This window comes from Glossina fuscipes, unplaced genomic scaffold (genome assembly GCF_014805625.2).
Source record: "Glossina fuscipes isolate IAEA_lab_2018 unplaced genomic scaffold, Yale_Gfus_2 1, whole genome shotgun sequence".
In the NCBI taxonomy this organism is placed as follows: domain Eukaryota; kingdom Metazoa; phylum Arthropoda; class Insecta; order Diptera; family Glossinidae; genus Glossina; species Glossina fuscipes.
Genome location: NW_023998415.1, coordinates 19802401 through 19823341, shown reverse-complemented (window position 1 = coordinate 19823341; position 20941 = coordinate 19802401). Strand labels below are relative to the sequence as shown.

Sequence of the window (20941 nt, the reverse complement as noted above, 5' to 3'; positions counted from 1 at the left end):
TCTTGCATGCGGTATACGCTAATGGACGAAACGTTTGCCATTACTCTTTTAAGCGAAATTCACTTTTCGCTGAATGGAAAGGACTTGCTTTTGCACACTCGTGCAAAGCGACCGAAACATAATTGTCGGCCGATAAGGTTATGACCTCCTTAGCTTTGCGAACCCGTTACATTTTATTCGTAGACTACATTGGAACAGGACGACCCTTGGATTGTATTGAAAAGGAACGTTGGTGAAAGGTGGTCCGTATGGTGGACAAGAAGATATTCTTTCACTAATATAACGCACTGTGGCGTAAATTAGAGATCACAAGGTAAAAATTGCATCCAGTGAATATTCAACTATTGCCTTTCAAGGAAGCCAGTTCAAGACATGGTCTCAACTAACAAATATCTGGCTGCGTATTTTGAAAGGAGGTTTCAGCAATTGAAACGTAGTTTGAGAATCTTATATGAAATGGCATCGACATGAGACATAGAGAAGCGTGGAACCGATCGCTTTTACGAAAACTTTCTCTGGGTAGTCTCGGGACTTATTGATCGATATATTATGATGAACACTCAAAATTTTATGCACGATGAATATACAGATTTTTTACAGATTTTGAAGACTTTCCCATAAACACTTTCTTTTCTTGTTTTTGTTTTGATGTTTAGTACACTGATATATATATATATATATATATATGTATATATATATATTGTATATAAAGCAAGCATTCAATAATTAATTTCAAATGACAAAAGGTGCCCCATTCAATATATTGTATATTGCATTCCTGAGCTAAATTAGTGCTAGACCTTAATAAACTTAATGAGAAAGATTTACATATGCATAGCAACTCAGAGCAGCTTGATAGCCGTTCACTTATTATTCAGCGATTGCTTGAAATGTTCAGCTTCTTCAGTTAGTTTATGTTATCAACCAATTGTCTACTACTACTACTAATAGTAATGAATTTTTGCTTTATTTATCACAATTAAAAAATGTTCACACTTTTTTATTTCTTCATCTTTTTTCATTAAAAATTTTCATTTATTCTCTTTTAGTATTTATTTAATTTAAAAAAAAAAAATAAAAAATAAAAATTCATTGAAAAAAATTTAAAAAGATATCCACACAACCACACAAGTTTTCTCTATCTATCTCTCTATCCATCCTCTATTTACTTAAAGAAAATAAAAATATTGACTAACGTTAATTTTATGTATTTTTTGTTTGTCTTTTTCTTTTTTTTTTTTTTTTTTCGATTCAACTCTGAATTCTTCTCTCTATTTTTTCTTTTATGCTTTTTCTCTTTGCAGGGGATTCGGTTTCATAACTTTCAGTGATCCAGCTAGTGTAGATAAAGTTTTAGCTCAAGGTACACACGAACTAGATGGTAAAAAGGTAAAACTGTTGCTCTACTACTAAATATTACATATTTATGTACGTATGTGAATTGAAATAGATTTTAATATTGGAAAAATGAAAAGTAAGCGAACACAAAAACTCTTACTCTCATTTTTTCATATTCTCAACAAACATCCGCATATCTTTAAATAAAAATTGCATTTAGTAACGACCGGCTTCATATAACACACCGCCTAAAACATGTTTGTTTTGCCCATCAAGCAGCCAGTACAGTTTGACAGCATCAGTTTTTATGTAAAAAAAAAGAAAAAAAAAAACGGAAAAAAAACAACAAAGTTTTTTAATATACGTACATGCATATGTATCAATTTCGATGTATTTATTCACTTACTGATGTTGTTTCATAATTAGTTGGAGTTTTTTTTATTCGTCCTTTTATTTTTGTTTTTTTTTTTTTTAATTTTTTTTTTTGCGAAAATTCTTTTTTCACGTTTTATTTTTGTAAATTTCTATTTGCTAATGACAAACGCTACAGAAACGTGTTACAAAAACTGTGTTTGTAAACAATTTTAATTACACTTTACCGCTTAACAAGCTCGACAAACAACAAAAGACTCAAACACACGAAGCCAAAATAAATAAAAAAAAAAAAAAAATAAAAAAAAATAGATTTTCATTATGTGCTACCGTTATTTTCTTTTGTGTAAACATTTTTAAAACAAAAACCAATAAAAAAAAACGTTTTTTATTTTTTTTTGTTTTTTTTTTTTTTTTTTTTTTTTTTTTTTTTTTTTTTTTTTTTTTTTTGTTTTATTACCTTCTTTCAGTTTTTTTTTATTTTTTTATTTTTTTTTTTATTTTAGTGACATTTTTTTTAAGTTTATATGCAATATAAGGCGAAGGAGAGGTAAATCAATTTTGTCATTCTTTACTTACGTGATTGGCCATGATAAACTGAGATAAAGTTATTGCAATATTACATACCGTTGCTATCGGTTGAAAATCCTTCGTTTTATCAATATTGCTATGTAATGAAATTTTTTCTACTTTTTTATTCATTTTTCTAAATCGACACAATACTTACTTATTATTTGAAATCAATAACTGATCGGTGCTATTAATAAATTTAATTCATCTCTTTTCCTCATTATTATATTTAAATATATTTTTATATTCGCACGATATTCGGTTGAGCGGCCGAGTAGGCAAATGAACGCAATAGTCGTGGATTCAAATCTCCTTTAAACCTTTATTTTTAGACTTTATTTCACTGGCTCAATTAATTATGATGATAATAATATTTCCCTCGATGCAATTTAAGACTCAGGGTCACAGCAGAGATTAGTAGACAAGAAGCATGGCTACAGAGTCAGTATATCCGAGAGAGGAAATATGAAATAGTCGAAAAGTTAAAGTTTAAAGCTTAAATTAGCCTAAGTGGCTCAATGTGCACAGATTAGAAGCAAGAGCGACGAAAAGCTTAAAAATCTTATCTTGTGTGTTTCGACGATAGTTATATCCATTGAGTAGAAAAAGTATAAGTTCTAGTAAACTTATTCGTTAGTAACGTATAAGTTACCCGAGTAGACAAGTATCGCGCTTAGCAAGTTAGAGTTCGTGAGCTCAAATCTCAGTACGGTAGAGCATACTTGGTCAAAGTTTATTATTGAATGTCACTATATTTCTCGATCGGGAATACACTTCTCTGTCTGATGCCACATCCTATCTCTTCTCCTCCATCACCATGTTTAAGTGATTGGGCAAATACGGAAGTGCGTTGATGCTTAAAGCAGTTTTTTTTCCTTTGATTTGAAATGTAATTCTTTAATGCGATGTTGTCCGGTTTTTGCTTCAAAAGAAGCTTTGGAATGAATTGAGCTGAAAATCTTTATGGCCCAAAAAAGCCGAATATGGTTGGAAGGCGGCACAGCAAATGACCTTTCAAGTCGAACGTACACAAATACCGTTTCCTCTTTTTGGGCCTTCATACCTCTACATTTATCTGGCTAGTATCGTATACGTGTTTACATGTATAAGACACATTTGCTAAATAGCTTGTGAAACAAAAATCGTTGTGTAATAGTCAAGTGATACGAATTGACCCCATCAGCATGATGCCATGTAACACTCGAGCATTGAATTCCTTGTATTACTAATACAAATAAAAAAAAATTCCATATCATTATGTTTTGATAAAGTGAAAATTCTATTCCCGCCAACTGAAAGTACGGTTTCAATTAATTAAAATGATTCCCTTTATTAGTAAAGGCGTTTGTGAACGCTTTCAACTCGATAAACAGATCGTAAAGTTCTCAGTTACGGAATATGATAATATTGTTTGTAATCGTTCTTGCCGATGATGTTCACCGTTATTTATATTGCATTCATAAGCTTGTGAATCATTTTTAGTTAACTAACGGTTTCGTCATATTTTTCCCCTCTTAAATATGTTTATCGCTTGATCATATCAACTTTTTTTAGCTTTTTCCTCTACAGTAGGTTTTTGTTTTTTTCTAAGACCAAGCGCTGTGATCTTGAAGAGTTATAGAAAGTAAGAGGTGGAGAGTGGTAGTGGTTGTGAAAGTTCAGCTTGAAAATGGAGACATCAGGCACGGTAAGAGAGACCATTGCTGGTGGGGTGTTTCAAAGGTTGACAGTATCAACGAGTAGCGATAGGGTGTTATATGATTTGCGTGCAGCTGCAGAATGCGTGGATGGAAAGGCAGAAAGTCTTGGACTTCTGTTAAACGACTTAGTTGGTAACGAAAACTGTACAACACGGCCCACATTACCTCGATACTCGATGGTATTGAAAATTTTGGATCACACTTTCTCCGCCCATGAGCATCTGAACCGTTCGCTGTATACGGTTGGGGGTGTTCAAGCAAAGTTTGGATGCTCCCGCCCACCCATCCATATTATACTCCAATTTTGACCGGATAAGTCGACGTAAGTGATACAGATGTCGGCGGCAGTGAAGTATTCGACTACGTCTTTCCAAAAATCCGAACATATGCTCTGCCTAGAAGATCAAGGGCAGCCGATTCTTATACAATGACACCACAAAAAGGAGAGTTTGTTCATCACTTTTCCTGCGCCTTATGACACAGTTTTGAGTTTTGGCGCCCTTAAGGCTTATGCAATAGTCTGATCCCACTCAGATATCTTTGTGAGGTCACGATGCGTCACGATGTGTCATGCATCATGCAGCATTTTTCTGTATCTCGTTGCTGCATGGTCTCTTACGGAAAGAAAACCGCCTATACACTGTGCTCTCGTTAATGAATATCAGGTAGAGGGAAGGAGAAAGGACAGAACCTTGTGGTATACGTGCATCTAATTTGAATTCGTTTCAGCAACGCCCGTCAATTACTTACGAAGACTTATCGAACGGTTACCTATGAAGCTTTAGAAGATGCCAGTATGGCAGCACTTGTTGAACAGATTGTGCAGTGGTCTGGCGGATACGATGTATTGAGGTTTATCTGCTAAGCAACAAAACTGATTACCGCACCACACGTACCGGCGACATATATATACTTGAGAAATTTGAAATTTCGATATTAATTTGCATTTCATTTTTATTTGTCGGACATACGAAATACATATCCATTAACTATCATCTTATTTGTAATTTCCTACAATCATCTATAAACTGTTTAGATTTAATAGCGTTTTGACTTTGGTGAAGACTACCTGACATAATCAAAAATTTGTTAACATAAAAGATAGTTTGCTGAGATATGAAATTCATTGATATTTCCATTATGTGAATGAACACAAGTTTACATAAAATAAAACAAAAGTTGTTATTGGTTGTAATTTTTACTTTCCTTAATATAAAATTTTGAGCGAATATTTTGTTACATTTTGAACGTAATAAACGTAATCAATTTGTATTACACGATAATGAAGAGTGCTATACCACGGTTTGATGAGGTTAGGTTACAAAAATGTCGTGAGTACGATTATAATTTAAAAAGCGTTCTTGCAACTATTAGCTAAGTGTTTACTAAAATTAAAAAAAAAAAAAAGATTATATTGCTAGTGTTAGCAAAATTCATTTTGTTTGTTTTATTTATTTATTTAAGTTCGCAGCCATAAAGCCATTGCCCAATATGCGTAGTGACATAAGTATAAATCATGTGCATAGAAAGAACTAAAAACTGATCAAATAACTAAAGAAAAAAGAATACACAAATAGTCACCATATTCTGTAGCTAATCTTAGCAAACGACAAGTGTGAGTATCGGGTGAATTCAAGACTTCAAGAATAAGGCCAATTTCCTCCTGTAATCGTTGAAGTAGTCGTCAAAGGGTCTCAAAGTTAGCAGCAACGCATTCCAGAGTCGATCTGGCCGGATTGCAGTTCGATTAAAAGATTCGGCACATGCCGCGGAACGATTTTGTAGAGATAGATTGACAGCCTTAATTTTATGTGGGCGTGGAAAGACAATGGCATAAAAGTATGAGCGAAGAAGCGAGGAGATGTCATCTCTGAGTCTCACATTATACACCAAACGTGTGATGCGGTTGGCCATCAGTTTAAGACTATCTACAAGACGAATAGACATCAGACATCACTTTACTGCTGATAGTTAACATACGGCATAAGTAGAGCGTGTGCCATTGTATGCTTGACTTGAACTGGCAAGTGCAAGTTGACAATTTCTTCCAAATTTATTTAGTAAAGTGATGGCTTCATAAGTAGCGCAATTAAGCTTTAGCATGGCTACCTCCATGACTTTAAGCATTTATTTATTTTCTAAAAGGATTTAGCTTTCTCAATAACTTGATTCATTTATGATCTCTTAATATTCTTAATATTTATTAAGTTCAGTTCAATTAGTGAATGCGTTTATTATGACAGTGCTATAGGATATATGACTCATTTCTATAATGTATGATTTATCAAATTTCACATTAAACGTCATTACTGTTTCCGCTAAGCTTGGTTTTGTATGACCCATAAAGTATTTGATCTCGATTTTTACAATGTGGATGAGGAGTTGAAATTCTGACTATCAATCGTTCATGAAACTCCTTATTACGAGAGATGAGACTTGGTTGTGTACATACGAATCGGAAACACCGAATATTGTACAAAAGGTGACCTAAGATAAAAAAAAAAAATCACGTCAAATTCGCTCAAAAATCAAGGTGATGTTAACGGTTTTCTCCAATTATCGTGGCGTTGTACACTCTGAATTCCCTCTGCCAGGCATTGAGGATTAATTTCACGGCGACAAAATAGACTTGAAATAATACATTTTGGACATAGTTCTTCTCGATGTGTCAACGGATCTTGCAATAACACAATTTAAATGGAAATGAAATATGGATGAAATTTTGACGAATTTTCATTTGAAAATTTCTTCACTTCTAGCAATGCAGCTGCTAATTTCGCTTACTAATTTTTTTGATCGAAGTAGCTTTTTGTCAACTTAATTAAAAATGTAACGCTTAGACACTTGACATGTTCGTCGACTAGTCAAACTATTCGTTGATAGTGAGTTTTATTGTCTCTCTGGCTTAGGTTGCATAAAATCTGTATTTAGTTGAATTTAGTGTTTAAATGCTCTTGCTGTTCTAAAATTCGCTCCAAAAAAAATATACAGATTGTAATAAATTGGTATCTGCTTACATTTTATTTCCATTACATTGTCATTTCCTCGCCTTTCGAATTATAATTTTGTAACGAAATGATTCATTTTCCGCTCAAAAAATATGATTAAATTTCCGTGTTCTTTCATTCTCGACAAAGTTTTCCTTTCAATATTCGCTTAATGTATTTTCTTATGATATTTGCTCTTGCTTGCTTTACTTTTTTCAATCATTATTAATAACAGCAACAACAATAATAATAATATGGAAAAGTATGCAGTAACACCGGCATTCCATTTATCATATAGTAGCAAAGAAATATTTACTGTCTCTCCATGCCTTCTTTATGCTGATGCTCGTAGGCATAACGTTTGCTTAAGAAGCACGTTCGCTAATCGTTAGTTTATTTTTAATAAACGCCAATAATTTTTAAATCTGTATTGATTCATTTGCAGGTATTGTCATTTTTACATATTCCGAATGCACGTAAGCATGTCCTTCTAGTCAAGTGTCCATTAGTTCATTTGCCCAACTGTTTAGTATCCGTGGTAGATATTCTTCCGTTCACAAAAATAAAGATATCGCTTACAAATTTGCAAAAGAGTCTTGATCATAGCCCACACTTTTCAAAGGACACGTCTACATTGCTCGTACGCGATCACGACCGAATATGATGTTTCGTTTACTTTTCTCGCATCCATTTACACTAAAAGTCCTTTTAAATGCTGGATTGACGGATATGACCGGCATTTTCTTAAAATAAGTTTCACTGCACATTTACTTATCGCTTGTATTCTCAAGATTTATTTCATTTTTCTTATGAATTATTCCCTTAGTATAAATGTCAGCCTATTTGTCGGTTATTCCAGTGCAACTTTCTCTGTTTTTCTTTGCGAATTTGTCGATCTACTCAGAGTGTTAGACTGTGTTGCATAACATATGAGACCGAAGTTTTTCTATGTGGAGAATAAACGTATATTGTAAATGCTTATTAGTGGTTATACGTGGTCAGTGTTTGAAATTATTTCGTAAGAAGTAAAACACTGCTCAGCAAGTGCGTTCTTCATCGATGCACGCATATGACAATCGGAAGAACTCCAGGCTCATGAGTAAGCCGCTTGGACTACTCCTTCCTAATGTATCGCAAATTGATTCGACTAAATGGATGGATGGACGGTTGTCGTGCAAACAAACGACCTTGTGTTGCATCGAATGTTTTTAAATCGATTGATTGTTGTTGGCAGCGTTAACGTTCAACCGTTTCATCAGACTTTAACAACTAATAGCAGTCCTGCCAAACACCGAACATCGAACGATTTAGCCTCAGTTAGCAGGCGATACGGCTGATGCGTGGTTTCTATTATGAACTAATGCGCTTGGGATTCTCAAAATAGATTCATTCTTCATAGCCCCTTAAAAAATACAATGCACAAAAGAATGTTTTTGTATTGAATAATGCTTTTTACTTGATTTTACAAAACTTGACATTTTCGTTGTTAGGGAAAGTGTTTTTGTATTGCGATAAACGTTGATATTACGACTGTTTAACGGATGCCTAAGATATAAAAAATAATTCAATTGCAAGACATATGGCCAAATTCCACTTTCATATTTTCATACCTAGAATATCCTTGATTGAATTCCTTAATTACTTTGAATCGCTCTCAGCTTCCTGTTTATTCAACGGTTGTCTCGATAAAGCTAGGTGAACGTATCTTATGGATGAACAACATAAGTATTTTTTAAAGAGATTGGCATTCGATAGGCAAAAACCAAAAAAACATATTATAGCTTCACATGAGGGCTTTAATACTTTTTTGCCGGTTGCTTGAGGAAAAGTGAAAAATTATGTCCTTCTAGTACTGAATGTTTTCCCATATATTCGGAAAAATTTAATGCATCTTCTAAACTAACAAAAATTTTCTTGCAAAATCTGCAGAGGTGTTATATCTTAATTGCTTTTAGTCTACTTTTTAAAGAAACATTTAAAACAAATTAAAAATGTACATATATATATATATATATATATATTTATACACACATACAAAGGTATATAGTTTTTTTTTTTTTTTTTTTGTTTTTTAAATATTTATTAATATTTCTAATACTCAGCAGAATCCTATTTCCGTATTTTTAATTTTTCAATCAACACATACATCAATGGTACGTAAATAATTGTATTTTCCAGACATTTTGTTTATATCCGTTTTAAAATTCTTGTCTATCAGGGAGAAATAAATAAATAAAAATAATAAAAAAAAAAAAAAAGAAATGGGGAAAGGAAAAAAATGGAAACGAAATCGAAAATAAAATTATTTGTTTCTCTCTCTGCTAAAATTCAATAAAAATTTTCTAATATTTCAGTGCTAATCTGTTTTTTCAACAGCAACCTTTTAAATGTTGTTGATTAGTTAAAATTTTAATCGGAATTTGTTTTTCGATTTCCCTTTTACCGCATTTAACCGGAAATCAATTTTCAATATATATATATATATATATATATATATATATATATACATGTAGCTATGCTCACTAATAAAAATAAACAAATACATATAAACATAAAACACATATCGATATTTACACGAATATACAATATATATCCCGGTGTGTATAATACATGCATACATATATACATATACATTGCATACATGTATAAAAATTCCTTTTTACACAAATTGGTTTTTGCTTACATAACCGACGTTTACGTTTGTATGGTTGTCTGCCTGTGCGATGGTATGTTTATACTTCTGTTTATATTTGATAATTTCATTAAAAATCTACACATGCTACTCTCTATGTATTGGAAAAAATGCATACATGCATGCATGCATGCATGCATGCATGCTTGTATGTATGTAAGCTTCCAGGATGATACGCATACGTGCGTGCACTTGTATGCACAAGTGCAAATATTGCACAATGTTTACTCTTTAAACTACGAAATATTAATGGTTAATTGCTTAAAGGGTTCAAAGAGGCCCATAAACACACAACACTCATTATACGGTCATTGGATTTAAATGGACACACATACACGCATTTGTATATATCTTAAAATATATATATATATATACAGTGAAATTTCTCAATGATTAAAATTTTAAATGTTCTTGCAACTCTAAGAGAGATCAACGTTATGTTCAATTATGAAAATAATTATAAGAATAGATTAAACTTTATGATCACATATCTGGGAAAATTGAAATTTAAAAGCAAACTTGTATTTATTTACTTGTATGTTGTCGAATAAATAATTTTAATTTTATTATATATCATTTCGCGCGATATGCTTGCACTCGTATACTGTAATTAACTCTAGATATTTACACGCCTGCCTTTAATTTGATTTTGATATTTTTGATTTTACATATTCAGGATGAGGACAAAGTCGACACCTTTAGATCTCTTTTAGTGTTTTGGTAATGATATAATGCGGAAAATATATAATTTGTTTTGTGAAACACGCCCATTTTGTGATATTTTGAGGGTAATGTGATGTTTTATACTTATTCTTGCGAAAACGCGTCAATTTAACAAGTAGTTCTTGCGTACCGTCACAGTCGCAAAGACAAAGATGAAAAGATTCAAAATGTCATAGATTTTCTTTTATCGATTAGCAGAGGCTAAGACAACCTCTGAAACCACTGATCATTTTATCATATTTTCGTCTATAATATCTACTAAAATGTTTGCCAGAACCACTTGCGTGTTTAGCGCAAAAATTAGGCCGCACGGCAAACGTTAGTACCATTCACAATTAACGACACCATTGTAATTCTAACTTATTTCTAATTTATTTCTAATTTATTTCTCATTTATTTTTACGCACTTTGAATTGGATTTTGTCGATTGATACCATTTTTCGACTTAACATGAATGTGATGCTAATGACCAACTAACTGGGTTACAAGTTTTCGAAAATATATATTAACGAGATTGAAAGTTGATCATTTATTTAGTCATTAGCTATGAAAAAGTCTCAAATTATTACGATCCGTCGTACGGACACCTCGATAAATCATATTTCGAGTAAAACGAGCACATTGATTACGAATAGATGCCCAGGATACAAATTAGATTTGCTTCGAAATTGAAAGATATCGATCGCAAATTTTCCAGCGACATATAAGAAAAATAAATTTTTTATATAAAGTGAGTTTTGCATGTGTACAATCTAGGTGTAAAACTGATTAAGGAACTTCCCATGTCTTGATGCTAAATATCTAACAATCTACGAAAAGCTAATTAAGATTTCTTTTTGTTTTTTTAAATTCGTTTTCGTTTCATTTGTGAACTGAATCTGAACTCTGAGTAAGATATGTTTAAATATTTGAGCGAAAAGATATACAAGTATTGTATTCAGTTTTCTGTTGTTGAGGGGTTTCACTTTATGTTTACATTTACGATTGGTACGTGTGGACGCTTGTTAGTTATCCACATGTATGAATTGTTAAAATTTCAAATTATTTTCAAATTGTATAAAAAGATGTCCATATAAAATTTTTGATTGCAAATAAAAAGTTAATAGACAGAAAAGATTGCAAAAGTAATTGTTTGAAAGGAATATTTACCAGAATGGGCATAAAAAAAAAAAAAACTCACAAATAAATAAAGGAAGAATTTGAAGAGGCATAATTAGATAGTTTTTGTTTATCTCGGTCTCTTCTATGCGTTTACAAATTAACGTCGTACAAATAGGACGTACTACTAACGCCAGTAATACAATTCATTGATCATTTGTCAACACTCCATATAACATGCAACATTTGCATTTCATGAAAGGGTGAATTGAATTTGTGCCAATGTACGCAATATCCAGATGGACTTAAAGCGCATCCACCGTTTAGTATACCGATCTATTCACAATCACATTTTAAATCAAACTTAGCTTGTTTATCCGTTTGTCCGTCCGTACGCCCATATTCAAGTGTTCAATCTACCATCATTCTTGCAATATTTCAATAAAATTTGGTGTTCGATAGCCAAATTTTTTTTTTTAAGAGCAATGATTGCTTCGGAATAGCGCACAGTCTTACATCTACTTGAAGTTGCCTCGACGAAGTTATACTAACATGCTTTTCTTTCATCAAGCTGCAACTTCTCAGCTGCGGTTTTTTTGCGTGTAATGAATTTTTTCTCACTTATTTTAGGATTTCAAAAGCCTATTGTAGGTAAAATCAAAATGAATTTGTGAAAAAAATGACAGCGGCCTACCCCCTTCAACGAAGTGATATCGTATCTCATTATAGTGTTTATATTTGCCTCGCTTGCATATTGCAAGTCTAAATATCAATCTGCAATTCGCTACTAAAATGCATGAGAAACTTTAATTTAACTAACTTACGCCATAATAAGTCACGAGACGCAAATATAAAAAAACAAACTGCCGTGATGTCGGGTACCAGTCTTAATGCTATACATTTGTGTGTCTTAAAAAGCCAGGTGTAGAGAGATATAATTCAGGCAAGGAAATCTATATGAAATTAGGTAGACCTCACACATTCTCAGAGACAAGCTGCCCGCAAATCCTGATCTCCAATTTCCCCTTTGATATTAGCAACAAACAGGGGGATATTATCAAAATGATTCTAAATATACGCAAGGCACATCGTTGAAGAAACCGTCACGACTTCTCTAAGCTTCTTCATTATGTCACAAAAATTACGTATACATATTATAAAGGCCTCAAAGTGTTTGTAGAGAGGTAAACACGACAGTTATGAGTTGTTTAGTATAATGAGTTGTTTAATAGAAACTCATGACGTTATGCGTGTCGCGTATACACTGAAAGATACAAATTCAATAGACCAGAATGTGATACTGCTCTCCCGAGAGACTCCCGACGCTCGTGGTGTCAAGTCCAAGTTTCTGCGTTGACCGTTATTAGGTTCTCGGTAGCATATGGCTACACTTTTAGACGGACATACAATGAAAACCTGGGGTAGCGGCTGTTTAGATATATATTAGATACAAGCCCAAATGCAAAAGGAATTGTAATGAAACTTTTTTAAGTGAATTTAATCAAAAAAAATAAATAAATAATGAAAATTTGAATTCGCTTAAACACGATTGTACCATTGTTACGCATAAAAGAAACAGTGGAAGTGTTCAAAATATTTTAAAAATTTTACAGAAACTTCACAAATTTCCCTTCTTTGTTTAATGTTGAGCGCTGTTGAGCGTTGATGCCTTGCAGCCCGTTTCAACTTTCAAATTAAATTTTTCCAATTATTTCCCATTGTATTTCCAAAAATTTTTTTAAAATTATTTTATTATTATTATTACTATTATTAATTTCGCCAGCGAAAGCACTAGCATCTAAGGCTATCGACTTTTATTAAAAACTCCGCCGCACTTGAGATGCGAAACCACGACTATTGAGTTGCTAGTCGAGATCCCTCGCCTTCGGCCCCTCAGGCGGATAAAGTTATTTTAAATCAACTGTTAACATTAAAAAAAATTATTTGTTAGTTTACACTTACTCATGATGGCAAAATTGATCCCTTTTCATTTTTCGAACGAATCATCCATGTAACGATGAGTCTCGCAAGCTCACTGTCACCAGCGATCCGGTGAACGCAAAATTTAGGACAGAGGTGTATTGAGAAATTGTGCACACAATAAGCGCCTTAACACATTCAATAATTTCTTTACCAGGAACGGACTTAAGTCTGTGTAGAACTTTGACGACTATGTATTGTCCTTTATAAGCATTCTACTGGCCGGAAAAACAAAGCTTACGAGACCATTTTTCTGAATAATTTCCCCCTTTGCTGTACCTCATCGGTTCGCCAATTTTCAAAGCAACTAATTTATCTATTTTCTGTTCACATTTCAAACGCAGCTTCGCTGCTCTACTTTACACACAGCCTTTATTAAACCACCCCAAAAATACTATCCACAAACCTTTCTGTACAACCTTTACCATATCTTTATCTGATACTTCAATCGCGTTCAATTTTGACGACAAATCTGCAAGTCTTGGTAACTTCACAAACGGCCAATGGCAAATTTCTACTACCATCGCAAGATATCAGCGACATTTCACGTGGCTTAAACTTATAATTAAAGCAATAACTGTTATGACATTTTTTGCGAAGCTAGACTATCTATAGGGCCAATGTCTAATCGCATTGGGAATTCTTTATTATTAAGAATCATTTTAACTTGAAATGGATTACTGCTCTACAGATACGACTGAAAATAGATTAATTTCCGAATTTTCCACAAAATCTATATTTTGGTTTTTTACATATGACTTTAAGATGTCCTCTACAATGGTTGCATCTATAATTCGAAAATGTCCAAAACTCATTCCTATGATTTGTGCATCCATATACTTGACAGGGTTGATGTTCTGTTTGTTGCTTTCTTTCTTACTCGCTATGTCCTTTTTGCGGTCGTTCTTGACGCTGCTTTTCGCTTTGCTGTTCTTCCGGGTTAGAGTGCAAGCTACTGATTTTGTCTTTAAATAAATGTGTGGCTCGTCTCGAACGATGTTGATACCGACTGTAGAAAAATGTTTTTCCGGGTCGGAGCGTTTCCGAGCCCCGTCACAAGTTTGTCTCGAATAGCATTTTCAACGGCAATACTATGACCCGTACTGATAACTCACTAATTGAATTTGTGATTTCCTTTACAGGGCTGCAGAATTTGTACTGATCAGAATGTTGTGCTATCCTCGCGTCGTCGTCTGCTGTCTTTGTATTTCTCACCCTTTCCGGCCATAATAAACTTCGTAATAACCTATAAAAGGCTTCCGATAATGCCGTCATAAGCATGGTTTCCTTTTCGTGTCCTCTTCAATTCCATTAGCCCGAAAGACTCATTTTAACCGCGCTTCAACAATCGGCCATCCTTACGTTACGTGCGCAAATGTTGACACTTATACACCAATCATTTCGTACTTACATTGGTGTTTTGATCGCTTCACAAATTATGATAAAATAACTTGAAATCGTTTGTTTTGACCTTGAAAATTGCTTTAATTTTCCAGTTTCACTAAATTTTTCTTATATATACATGTCCTTTTTATGTATACACACAAGAAAAATATTAATCAGCGTCCGTCGCCGCTTGTGATGTGTTTATTTTAAAAGATGAACAACAAATGTCTAGAATAGTTCTACGGTTACAGTTGTGTTTGTAAGCATGATAATGCTTGACAGTTAAGTATTTTTGAAAATCTCAATTAAGCACTTGAAAGGGAAAGGCATGTTTGTCCCAAGTTTTAACTCCATCGGCATTTATTTAGTGCATTTTTATAAATGACAATATTAGACAGATGGACGGGCGGACGGACGAGTATTGTTAAACCTAATTAAAATTTTACACCTTTTAAGACTTTTGCAATTAAATTGCTTTTACAAAAAATAAATAAAAAATAATTTTTTTTTTTGTTTTAATTGTTAATCATTGCAGGTTGATCCAAAAGTAGCATTTCCCCGGAGAACACATCCCAAAGTAAGTACGAAATAATAGATAAGAAAAATTGAAATGAAAAGCAAGCAAACGAGAATGAACAAGAGAAAATTTTTACTTGAAATAAAAAGTGAGAAAAAAAAAAGAAGAACAACGCAAGTACTTAAGGAATGAAAAACAATTCTTTCCCATTACTGGCCAGGCCATCATCGGAAAGCGTGAGAAGTGAAACAAAATCACATGTAAGGGCAAAGCAAATTAAATAAACGTTGCTGGGTGGAGTAGACCTATCAAACTAAGCAAGAATGAACAAATAAAGCAAAAAGCATAAATGTCATAAACAGCTGAGGCGGTTCTTTTCCTATTTTCTTTTTCGTATGTAAACAGATTCTTAAATTAAAAAAAAAAAAAAAAAAAAAAAAGAAGAGACCGTTTTCAATGCCGTATAAGAAAAACTGTCAAATGGCAGTGGCAATCGATCGATTACGAATTTTCCAAGCGTTTCGATACTTAATCGGGAAGTGGAGTGCACACTTGTTACCCCTGACCACAAAAGTTTAAATTGAGGGAGCAAGTTAATGAATCTCTGAACACATCCACTCGGTTTTTACCGCAGAAAAAGAATTTGCTTAACGCTGCATTATGGATGGAACGCTCCTTTTCAAAAAGGGATTACGAAATGTGATTTAATTCCCTTTGAGATATGAACTCGAAAATCCAAGATAGAAATTGCGGCGACTTCGCGCTTAAAGGAAACACGAGATTGAAGTTGAGCAGATATGAAAGCTACGGTGTGTCCGTTTTAGCGCGAATTTTGAGTACCTATCACCTGCCTTCGACACCAAACGAACAAGGTGGAAAAAGCGGAATCTTACGCTAATCAGGAACACATATACTTTCGATATCGATATTTCCAAGGTCTTTTAATTTTTAAATGGCAACCATTAAAATATTGCAATACAAAGTTTGATATTTTCGATTCGAACGTGTCTCTGTAGAGCACAATGCAGTTTTCGTTCCTAAATATTCGAACTCATATAGCGGTATATGTTGGTTGTCGCGGTTTAATCCAGCTATGTGCTGCTTATAAGACGCACAGATACTGGTTAGTAATTGAATGAAAAATTAGAAAGTCAATGATCAATCTCATGTGCGGGCTAAACGTTTTCGCTCGAGTGGATCAAGTACTCTTATTGGCCTGAGTATGTCAACGTATAATAAGTTGCCTCGAATTCATTCATAAGCTCATTACAATATACGGAGAGATTTACAAAGACGAAGAAGCGACTTGTGGTCGGGTGTGATCGAATACGAATTCCATAAAAATTGGTAACTTGACAACGAGCGGTTGTCAAAAAGGCAGAGCTTAATGCTTAAACGTTTTAAATCCTCGCGTCAAGTTGTGATATCAGAAGCAATGCGAATAAATAATACAAAATAATTCAATTTTATTTTAGATGCTATGTCCGACGTGATGTAAAAAATTCACGAGCTTAAGGGTAACGTAATCCCGCTTACAACTTAGAAATTAATAATGTATTATTAATATTTTATTTAAAGTAAGAGTACGATTAAGGAAAAGGTATAAGAAAATTTTGGGAGCTACAAAGCAAAAAGAAAAAAAAGGAAAATAAACAAGCGGAAAAGGAAATAAGAAAGAAAAGAATAAGTTATTGTAGCTCCTTGATATGGGAGTACTGTGAGCTTCGACCTTTTATCCTAAAATTGACACTTAACTTTAAAATAGTGTCACAAAAAAGTTTGAAATTGAAAACTGCGTGCAGATTAAGTACAAAAAATTGTCAGGGTAGGTTATAGATTCTCTTTAGGGTTTTTTTTTTTTTGTGCAATTAGTAGTTTTTCTTTTTTAATATAACAATAAGCAACAGAGGATCAAATCGGAGCAGCATAAAACATGAAGGCATGAAATATAGTTTTTGGAATCATTTTTTTCCTGCATTTCTATTAATCTATAATGGGTAAGTGAGTTTCGGTAGTAGAGTTAACTGAATATTATTGTTAATGTGGCAGTTAAAGGTAGGCTTGGTATCCAATGCTCTACTTAAGTAGTTGACTTTATTGACTGTCAAGGAATGTTATTATCGTCAATCCTCAACGTTCACTGGAAAGTGAAATACGTTGGCGAGTGAAAGAGGTAGTTTTTTAACCTCTAAGTAGAATCTTGCCGTTTTTAAGCACGTCTCCGTTTGAATAAATACTGCTTGTAGATTGACAATAACGTCGGGAGCGTAAATGGCAAATCTAAGAATCGCAGTGTCGCCAACAAAAATGGAAAACATGCATCCACTTGGCAGTCATAGACTAGATCCACAGGTCATAGACTAGATCCTAGTGGACAATCTGCATCGATTACCACGGAGTGGGAATTGGACGAATCCAGGTAGACGTTAAAGTACCTGCCTCGCAAGAAGCTTTGTGTCAGTTGAACAATTTTGAGACGAAAATTTTAAAAATGAGTCCATCGTTTGAAACCGAATCAAACGAAGTAGTCTTCATGACGAGCAAAAGATTGCAGTAGAACTTCAGAATAGAACGAAAGTTTGATTTAAAAAACTGACATATTTTGAAAAGTGTTTGTGTGCCATTTAAAGGCTTAACGTAAGTAAAGCTGATATGCATGATTTCCGTGACCTTTCACTTCAGATGGTATTCGCTATTTATTCAATTTTACTGCATTATGGAGATTTCATGTTTCTAATCTCTTCGTTTAATCTTGACTATTACGTACACTAGTAAGCCATGCTACTGTTACACTTATTCATTTAACGCAATGGCTGCATTGTATATGGTTTCCGTATTCAGCACATACATGAGCTGTTCTTACTTTTGAAGTTTGTTCTTGTTTCATGCGTTGTTGGTTATCCCAAAACCCTATCATTTTGAGGACGAGGACGAGGACGCAGGTAAATGATTTTCTTATTCAAAGCTATTTCGACAAAAAACACATATGAACTCTGTTATGAAGGTTAAGAAAGCAACAAAGTCGTTGTTTACTATTACGAAACCTAAATGCCTAGACAGGTACACACTTTACCACATATCAAGCAGGAGGGATTGAATTGGATAGGATGTAGTTTACAATTGTTTGATTCGCATCACAATATGTGTGAGTAATGAACAAAAGACGCTTAATCTCTTAGAGTTCTTTTCTCCTATTTAATACTTAATATTATTTTCGATCCAAATAATAATGAAACAAATGAAGTCATAATGATATCTCTTACCTACATATAAATTGAATTAATTGCAATAAATTTGTTAATTTTTTTATGCAAGCTTGCATCTGAATGGAAATTGGAAACAAGAAATTGAAATTTAAATTCGTTTAGATAGGTTTTCATATCAAATGAAAACTTGTCTATATCGGTGAGCAAATTGTAAGCCATAGTCATACGTCAAAGAATATACTACGTCGTAAAGTCTTGCAAATTGTTTCTTTTCGTCCTGGAGATATTAGCAAACTTTTCAAAGATCTTTTATGTGTTAGTGTTGTTTTATCCGTTTGAGTTATTTTTCGTCCAAATAATTGATTTTATATGAATAGCGTTAAAAAAAATGTCAGGCAGAAGAATGCAAGAAAAAAAATTCCCTTCATTTTTACGCGCACCGAGGATATTCGGCATTCAAACTGAAATTTGGAAATTACCTTGTAAAAGGTTTCTGAGACTTGGGGAACTTTTGCTGTGCTGTAGACAAAAATGCAGACAGATGAAGAAAGTAATATGAACTAAAGGTTCAGCAGGTTCACAGTTGCAGTCAATGGGGAACGCTAGAGAAATATGATAGCTGATGTTTGTGGCCAAAATTAGATTATCTCCACTTGGACGATATCTGACTTCAAGAAAATTATGGATTCTGTCATACATTCCGCGACAAAATCAAATTTATTAGGAATCTTCAGGAATCATGTAATCTCCAAAAATGCCTTTGTGAACCTCTCACAGAGATCACGCGATAGAGCCCCACTGGACGCCACATATGCATATACATGCGGTATATGTATATGTGTTATATATGTGTATTAATATTTTGATTAGAAAATCAAACTTAATATAGTATCACTCAAGTATTTATTGATAAACTTTAGCTAAATCGGTTCATAGGCTCACATACTATTACAAAAAACAAAAAACAAAAAAATGACACTTTTGCTTGTATGGCTTATACTGTGGCCTTTAAAATTATAAAAACTTTCTTTAGGAGGAAGGGAGACGGACATCCTTTTACCTACTTGGATTCTTACATACTTGTATTGAATATTTGCATTTTTAAGGGCAACGTCACATATTTGTGCAACACGGTGACGGTTAGAAAAAGACAGATAAAGAAGCAGAGATAGGAAGGTGGTGGCCATAGCCCAATGATTGTGTATTTAAACGGTAAGTGTTATGATCTTACCGATTGGTCACTCACAATTCTTGTACGTGAAATTTGAATACGCGAACCCTGACTAGATAGCCGCGATTCTGACCTAGTGGGCTGCTCATGTGCTGCTACTCTCTGTTATAGATAGAATGATATTAATTCTTCTTCTTCATCTATCGCGGCTATAGAGAAAGAAAATTACGCGGAAACTGTTTTTCTGAGTGGGACACAGTTTATGTGAAACTGTGAAGTGATCACATATTTGGTATTGTACACGAAATTTGATCTCCAGTCAAGAATTACGAGATTGACTATGAAATCCAGTTTTTTTCACCCTATCACAGCTTCTTCCTTGCGAGTCGATTAAATACCAAAATGTCTGACCATCTTTCCGACAAATTGAAATAATTTCATTTTAGATTACAGCATTCTAATCCTTTATTTAGTTTAGCAGCATTTGTTCGAATAACTATCGAATTTTAATCATTATTAAGGTAATTAAGGTTGGATTTTCCCATAGATTATATTGGCTTGATATCTATTAATGGTATCACGCTTACACAGCGCGGTATTTACGTAAAAGTTTTTGAATGTTTTGAAAATTGTAACATAGCGCTCATTATTTCTCTCTTCCTCCATCTGTTCATCATTCAGTTTTTTGTTTGCATGTAAGAATGTCATAAAACAACAATATCAAGATATTATATACACGTATATATAATATATGCACCGTATTAACGAAAAACGCGGAAAGAACACGCACAGGAAAATACTTAAATACCCAACGAAAATATTCTTGTCAGTGTGAAAAAAAAAATTGGGCCACAAAATGTTGGTTGTAAAAGCTGGGTTTTCACTTGGTAATAGTATATACGCATACATATCTATATATATATATATGTAAATGTAACAACACAAACAGAGAAAAGCAGTTTAAGCCAAATTCTTTTTGCAGCTTAATATATATATATATATGTATATATATATATATATATATGTATATACATATACATATGTACGCAATTCATACATAAGGTATATATATATTCATATATACACGGATGTAAATACATTCGCTTCATGAAGAAAGAAGTGTGAAATATCTCATGGGGTGCCAGGAGAGAGATGAAGAGAGTTAGATAGAGAGAGAGAGAGAGAGAGAGAGAGAGAGAGA

At 33.4% G+C, this 20941-nt stretch overlaps 1 protein-coding gene across 6 annotated transcripts in view; it reads left to right on the top strand.

The window, feature by feature from the left end:
• Positions 1-20941, top strand: part of LOC119645193 (RNA-binding protein Musashi homolog Rbp6) — a 446186-nt gene that overhangs the window by 128451 nt on the left and 296794 nt on the right. For all 6 annotated transcript variants that reach the window (XM_038045186.1, XM_038045184.1, XM_038045183.1 and 3 more), the window contains exons 4-5: positions 1305-1389; positions 15382-15423. In XM_038045186.1, coding sequence (XP_037901114.1) covers positions 1305-1389; positions 15382-15423 — 127 coding nt within the window. The remainder of the gene's footprint in view (positions 1-1304; positions 1390-15381; positions 15424-20941) is intronic.